The sequence below is a fragment of the Lipotes vexillifer genome, unplaced genomic scaffold (genome assembly GCF_000442215.2).
Source record: "Lipotes vexillifer unplaced genomic scaffold, Lipotes_vexillifer_v1.1 scaffold950, whole genome shotgun sequence".
Lineage (NCBI taxonomy): Eukaryota > Metazoa > Chordata > Mammalia > Artiodactyla > Lipotidae > Lipotes > Lipotes vexillifer.
Genome location: NW_006799337.1, coordinates 76418 through 84521, shown reverse-complemented (window position 1 = coordinate 84521; position 8104 = coordinate 76418). Strand labels below are relative to the sequence as shown.

General features: G+C 37.6%; 1 protein-coding gene across 1 annotated transcript in view; it reads right to left on the bottom strand.

The window, feature by feature from the left end:
• Nucleotides 1–3287: 3287 nt before the first annotated feature.
• GPR65 (G protein-coupled receptor 65) overlaps nt 3288–8104 on the bottom strand; it is an 8576-nt gene continuing 3759 nt past the window's right edge. The window contains exon 2 of the mRNA XM_007471610.1: nt 3288–4782. Within this exon, the coding sequence (XP_007471672.1) occupies nt 3300–4325 (1026 nt within the window). The 5' untranslated portion in view covers nt 4326–4782 and the 3' untranslated portion in view covers nt 3288–3299. The remainder of the gene's footprint in view (nt 4783–8104) is intronic.

Here is an 8104-nt window from a genome sequence, read left to right as displayed (position 1 = left end):
TAGACAAAGAAGTCTCTAATCACAAAGGCCTTCATGGGTCAGGGTGTTATTGTAGCTGATGTGTCTCCATAGCAACCTGTGGATGGTTTCACCAGAAGAGAGGCCCACGTGTAAATGACAGAATGATGACAGTGATGTCTGGGCAAAAAAGAAGCCCAGGGCAAGATAAACATGTTTTAAACAGAAATGCCTACAAGCTATGTATCACAAATTCTATTTTAAAGTAGGTACTGTCTAGTTAAAAACAGGCTAAGTCAACAGAAGCAGTTGGTAAATAATTATGTATTTGATCATAACATTAAGGATTGGAAATATAATTTCTTGGGGAGAACATTTAGCTTAAATTAAAAAGAGAAAAGGGAATAGATCAGGTCGGAGAGACAAATTTTCTCAGGATGCTCCTAGGGAAGTGATGCTGTGTAATTTGAACGAAATGAGGTGATGTTTTTAATGTCTTTTAACTTCTTCACCCGTGAAGCTTCTCCCAGACTAGGTAGAGAAAAGGCAGGCTTTAAAAAGCTGTTCTCAGTCTCTTCCCTGACCTATCCAAGATGTCTAATTGAGTTCAGTCAAATAAAAGAGAATATTCTGAATCAAGAACAAAAGGTCAAAAACTTAAATCAAAAATGGATCTCTATACCTGTTTATGGTGATGTACATAGCATGTGTCTCCTCAGAAATGTGAGCTCCTAGAAGCAGGCACTATCGAGAATGCGGAAGCAACAATAAAGGCCCTTATGTTACCATAATGGACTTGTTGAACCACCTGGGAGAAGTAACCGTAGCAGTGGTGTGTGAGAGCCAGCCCCTACTAGCTCACACTGCTATATTCCTACCTTCAGAGTGCCTCCAGGGACTGTTCTATCTTGTGGGTAGCCATCCGCTAATCATGATGAGGATGAGAATAACTGATAATAATAAACATTTAGAAAACTCATCATAGTTTACAAAGTGTTTTCACATCTACTTGTTAAAAGCAAGTGATGCTACTGTCCCTGCTGTTTATAGAAACTGAGCCTTAGGGAGAGCGTGAATATTTTTTGAGATCAAATGGTTCATAAGTGGATAATTGCTGGTGTTCTAATCTAGGTCTTCTGACAAAGGCGTCCAGGTAATAATAGCTACAAGGTCTTATTCCTTCCAGAAATCCTTTCAGTTTAATGGAGAACTGTGATCAGGAACCTATAAAGCCGTTCAAGACTAAAGGATTAACTTCCCAATGTTGGGATTGTCGATAATTTTAGATCATGTCTAGAGTGCTTTACCCTAAATCATATGAGCATCCTCCTAATGTGGGTTCTCCATGGTTGGCCCTGCTTATAGGTTTTGGCAGCCTGGTTCATTTTGGAACTTACATTTTAGGTCAATGGTTTTGCTGTTCATTATTAAGTAGAACGTTCTTACTAAGGGGGCCACAAATTTGTATCTGCCACATCTCTTGATATAACCAACTGAGGTCAAGTTCTAACCAGTTCTCTGTAACAGATCAGCTTAATTGCTATCTGTATGACTTATTTTATTTCCAGAGGTATTAATTTATGAAATAACTCTCCTTTTCCTCCTTATTCTTATCTTAAATCCAATGACCATCTTGAACAATTCTCCATGTATATATGCATTTTGCATCCCTAAAGAAAGAAATGGTAGAAATGTCAAAAAAACACAAAAAACAAAAAATAAACGCATGAAGGAGGAATAGCAACTCTGGAGGGAAGTCGGGGTTTCTGGGCTCAAGGTGTGGCTCTGCTTCCAACGAACTGTGTGATCTCAGACAAGACAATCTGCATCTGAGTTTCCAATGTGGGCAAAATTGTTCCTGGATCTTTTACTTTCACATGTATTCAGTGTAGGTGCTGTCAATAATTTATCAGGAAAGAATCGAACAGCCCAAACTATTTTAGTTCCTTTTCGTTTCATTGGTGTATCTTTAGCCTTTAAGTATGTATAAGTGTATCTCAGGGTGCCCAGACTCAATCTATTAATTCTCCAGAAACTTTATGATGAGAAAAGTGCAAAGAACAGAGAAAGCACATAGGGCCTCAAAGCAAGGTGGTTTTCTCTTGTGTACCCAAACTGTCATGGACAACTTTAATAGAAAATGGAATCAGTTTGTGCACTAACTGACTTTTTTCAGTGTATATCTAGAAATTCATTATTTGTCTTTTTTGTTATCAGATTTTTGTTTTCTAATATGAGGGCACAAATGATACCAAGACATTTACTATCTGATCAATTTTGGGGACTAGAAGGAACAGATAGTAAAGAGACGGGAGAGAAGGAGACAAAGAGAATAGGAGGATAAAAACATCTTCGAAAATCTTAAAAAGTACTTTGGTTTAGAAAAATGTTTACCTGATGCCTACTTAAAACTAGGCAGAGTAATTTCTGTAGTGAGAAAATATAAATATAAAAGAATATATTATATCAAGATTCTCTAAATACTCTAAACCCCCAAAGAAGTCTCTGAATGTTAAGATTTAATATAATAAATGTCTTTTATGTTTATTGTATATCTTTTTGTCTAAACATTAAACTTCTAATAATTTCACCCACACTGTACTCAACAGCAAATTCTGAAAGAATCAAAATTTTAAAAATTGTGATTTTTAAAGAAAGTAAAAAGTTCTCTGATTAACTGAAAGAACTTTAACAAAGCTCATGTCCTTTATATCATGGATGAGGCCTTCAGACTCTCACTCAGAGACTATTTACTTTTATTTTATAAAGAACACTTACAAGCTCAGTGGCTATGTTTCCAAACTGATATAAGCTTCAAAAGGCTTATGAGATCATTTCTGTTGTAACCCCAGTACTTACCACAAAACCTAGCACATAGAGTGGGCTCAATAAATGTTTGTTAACTAATGAGAAGATTAGAAGCAGTATTTAGTAGTTGGTGTTGTTGGCTGGGAGAAATGATAGCCTGAGATCCATAGAAAGAGTGAGAAAAATCACAACAACCAGACACAAAGCTCACCAATTTAAAAACACACAGTCCAGTACATCTTACTGGAGTGAGAGATTAGAGAACAGATACAAAAGCAATTGCCATTCTACAGTGATGATCCTGAGTCATTAGGAAAATATTCAACTTTGTTTAATTCTTGTTTAATAAAAGTCAGGGAGCTACAGAGTGCACGTGTAAAATATTTCCATCGGAGAGGATTAAAATAGTCCCTCAGTGGGAACCTTTAGTCCCCTCTCATGCTGAGATTTCCTTTTGAAAATATAATCTTTTCCTTTTGAAAATATAATCTTGATAAAGATATTGCATATCTTTAAAAAATTAGACCTTGGTTCTATTCCAGGATGTCTAATTCCACAGTATCTTTTGTAGACATAGAAAGTATGCTTTTTCCTTGTCTTTTTGATTTATTAAGCTTCTTAGTAAAGACTCTGAATACATTCCACATATCCGATCTTCCTGTTTCAGTTACAAAACAGTACAGAATTGGATCAGCAACACAATTTAAACTTGTTAAGGCAACTGTGATTCTATAGATTTTATAACTCTGCTTCCCAGGCTTGTTATGGTCAAACATACGTTCATCTAAGCTCATATCATGCTCTAAAACGCTGCGAATCAGCAACATCACATGAAAGGGAGTAAAACACAAGATAAAAGTCAACGTGATACTAACAAGCAGTTTTATGATTCTCTTCTTTTCACTGTTTTCTGTAGCTTGATTTTGCTGCACAGCTTTGTAGACTTTCTGGTTGCAAGCCATTATGATGACCAAAGGTATCATATAGCCTACACACGTCCTAGCAAAGTTAAATCTGATTTGCCATTTCTCCAAAGGATATTTGTCATAGCATAAAGTAAAGTTAGAGTTTGTGGCATCACAATATTCAACAGCTGTTTCATCTTCCCACAGAATGACAGCATTGAAGATGGTTTCCAATATCCAGATGAAAAGACTCACCATGAACGCACATCTTCTTGACCTTAGAAAAGAAAACTTCAAAGGGTAGACAACTGCTAAATACCGATCAATCGCGATGCAGGTGAGGAAAGCTGTGCTACTGTAAAAGTTCATGTACATGAAGAAGGCACTCCCTTTGCACAGGGCAGGAGAGAATGTCCAGTTGTCTTTATTCAAAGTATAATCAATCCATAGAGGGAGGGTTAAGGCATACAGCAGATCCGATAAGGATAAACTGAAGAGGTAAATGCCTAATTCATTTTCCTTCTTTGCTTGCAGAAAAGACACACATAGAGAACCGATGTTGGCTGGAATGCTGACTATTATCACAAAGATGTAAACAACTGGAAACAAATAGTGATCCAAGTCATGTTGTTCTTCAATACATGTGCTGTTCATTTTTTCTTTTTCAGGTGCTGATTATATTCGTTCTTAGATGGTAAGTACCAAGATAAGTCTTGTCTCTTGGTAGTTTGTTTTCAACACCTAACTCTCTTTCACTAAGATTTCTTCAGTTGTCCTTTGCTTTCAAAAGTTCTAATGGATTCATCAGTGGTCTTAAAGGATGAGTGGAGATCAAGTTTCACACAGGTATCGATGGCTGGAAGTCAGGATCCAGGTTCCCGGCAGTTACTAAAGTGATCAGTGATTTTAATGTGCAGAAGTCCATGTGCTTATTCTCACAGCATGCTGATGAAGAACCCTGGAGGATTCGCCATATTATCCATCAGCTTTCATAGAATGCTGTCTTCACTTTGGTTTTCTTCGTGAAACTCAGAGGAGATTGGTGCAAACGTGAATATATAAGGCTTTATTTTCACAAAGGTTGACATCTCTTTTTAAAATGCCTTCGTTTCTGTAATGAAAGACAAACTAGAATAGTTTGGATGCTTAAAAGAGACATCATGATTTTTGAAACAATCTTATTTTATTTCATTTATTGAGGATATCAAAATGCATGAAATTGCACACAATGAAGGTGTTTAAAAAGGGAAAATTGTCTAATTGACTTCAGTAAATGAAATCAGGCTGAGATATTTGACCTTTTGCAAATAAGAATTATCCAAGGCATGCCAGGTTAGAGGGAATTATATTTCTCACTAGACACAATCTAAGCACGCAAAACTAAAGTTAAAAGTCATTTTAGAAGCTAATTTAAAAAACAGATGGCAAATTCAATTATTTGTTTGTAATCAGTAAATGCATTTGAGTGTATGGTAAACTGTATGATTATAGGATTTCAAATTTTTTATTTCATATGCAATCTAGGTATAAGGCACTTATTTTCAAAATATGCTTATTAGCCAAGAAAAAATTGTCACAAGAAGTTTGATAAAGTGAAGCACTTACAAATATAGCAGTTTGCTGAAACTTCGTAAATAATTAGACAACACTACCTCATTTCTTCCTCCTTTGCTTTCTTTGTGGGCTGATTTACTTTACCTTTCTCGTACTCTTGTGAAGGAGAGGGCAGAATGTGCTCCGTTCTGGGTAAAATCTGTGATCATCAGTTTCTACATTTATACCTGATTGTTTACTAGGTTAGTTTTTTTAAAATGTCTGATGTACATTCATGTAGGAACAGAGAATCCAACCTTCTCTCCATATTGGAATAGAGAAATACTAGCTTTATTCCTCTGCCAGTGAGGCCTGTTGGTGCTTTGGATGATTTATCTGAGGGGAATCTTCACAGAAATCTTTGTAGAGTCACCATGTAGGGGAAGGAAGACATGTCCTCTTCCTGTGTGCTGTGAGGCCTACAGGACCTCAAAACCGTCCCTTTCCAAGTGTCGATGCCCCCTTAGCACAAAAGAGACCTGCCACCACAAGGCACCAGTATTCTGCTGGGAGAGTAAACCATACCCAGAGCCCATAGGAAATGTCACTCTTAACACAAAATGGAGCACTAAAATTCCTGAAATCACCTAGTTTTTCCACACCTAAAAATATGAATAAACAGCCTTTTATTTTTTCAGTTCTTATTGGAATATAGTTGATTTACAAATGTTGTGTTAGTTTCAGGTGTACAGCAAAGTGAATCAGTTATACACATACATATAGCCACTCTTTGTTTTTTAAGATTCTTTTCCCATATAGGCCATTACAGAGTATTGAGTAGAGTCCCTTGTGCTATACGGCAGGTTTTTATTAGTTATCTATTTTATATATAGTAGTGTTTATATGTCAATCCTAATCTCCCAATTTATCCCTCCCCCTCTTAAACAGCCTTTAAATAAATAGGGAAACCTTCCAGAGAGGAAAAAAAGGAAGCAGGAGCTAAGATCAGAGAGGTAAGTGAGCAGTAAAGCTCTGGGTACCCTAAGGCATACGTGGATCTGGAGGAACTAACTAGAGATTTGACTGCAGAGAACCAGTGACAGAGCATGGGCCAGTGGCAGGGCATGGGCCAGTGACAGGGCACGGGTCAGTGGCAGGGCACGGGCCAGTGACAGGGCACAGGCCAGTGACAGGGCACGGGCCAGTGGCAGGGCACGGACCAGTGGCAGGGCACGGGCCAGTGACAGGGCACGGGCCAGTGACAGGGCATGGGCCAGTGGCAGGGCACGGGCCAGTGACAGAGCATGGGCCAGTGACAGGGCATGGGCCAGTGACAGGGCATGGGCCAGTGGCAGGGCATGGGCCCACACAGGTAGCAAGGGGTCCTCGACATCCCACTCATCCTGGGATCCAGGAGCCTCAGCCATCAAAGTAAGCAAAATAAAATAACAAACTTTACAGATATTTGCAGACAGACAGCAGGGAAATTTGGCAAGTTCCCTGTCTTAGCTTTGTTTCTGTGAGGAGCTATCATAAAAAAAAAAACAATCCCTGAGTACTCATGGTCTCTGGCTGGTCCTCACTTGGGAATGGGGTCTGAGTCTATACTATTAATCTGGTTCCATAAACTTCAGGCCAATAGTGAATTAATATTTGATCTATGTGCTCAACTTCACTAGTCGTCAGAAATCTACGAACTAAAACCACAGAGAGATACAACTACACACCCACAAGAGTAAACGAAATGAAAAAGATAGCAAATACCAAGTCTTAGTGAGGATATAGAACACCTGGAACTCTCATATACTGTTGGCTAGAAAACTGTTTGGCTCTTATGCAAATCATATGTTTCAGCAACTCTACTTCTAGGTATATGCTCAACAGAAATACATACATGTGGTTCCCAAAAGACGTGTGGTAGAATTAGAATGTTCACAGTAGCACTATTTGTAATATTCCCCAACTGGAATGCCTATTAGCATTAAGAGAGGTAAATAGATTGTGGTATATTAACACAATTAAAATCTATACATTAATGAAAATGAACAAATTATTGTTACATGCGATAACATGGTTGAGGCTCAGAAACAATGCAGAGGGATAGAAAAAGGCAGGCAGAAAGGGTACATACTATCTGATTAAGAACCAGGTAGTTAATCTATGCTGTCAGAAATCAGGGTAGCAGTCCATTTACTGAGGGCTTTCTGTGTGCTGGACTCCACATAAAATGGCGTGCATATTTATTATAATTTATGTTTTACTGTAACTCTGTGCTGTTTATTACAATCCTATATTACAAAGAAGAATTGAGCCACATATTAGGCAATTAGCCCCATATTGCCTGTCTAATCTTGGTAGAACTTGGCTGCAATCCTAGGTTTAACTCTAAAGCCTCTTGACTCAACTATTTTGTCTTCTGCCTTTTACATAAAAATACCTTAGACGTCTGAGGTATTTTTGCGACTGCACAGAATAGCTTTGTTGAAAAGGAAGAGAATATTTTCTACTTTCCACCTAAATAGTAGCACTGATGGATTAGTACAGGTCTTTCAACTATAATGGCTCTTCTAATTAAAGAAAATGACATGAATGAAAATTTATGCAAACTAGATATAAAATAATCAACCCTACATTTTCTAAAAGACGTCACTTTTATGTTCTCTATTAAACTGCGTGGACTTCAAATAAACTTGTGAGAATCATCACCTTACATCATGTCTCACACTCTGACAATGTGTCCTTATGTTTCCATATATCTGTCAACACGTTTTCTTTGGAAGGTTAAACATGTTCCTTTTCAGTAATTTATATAATGGATAAGGCAACATTTTATTTAGGCTTTTATTTTTCCTGTACTTGATTTGAGAAACAGATGGCTAAAAAGGAGCAAATATCCTGCT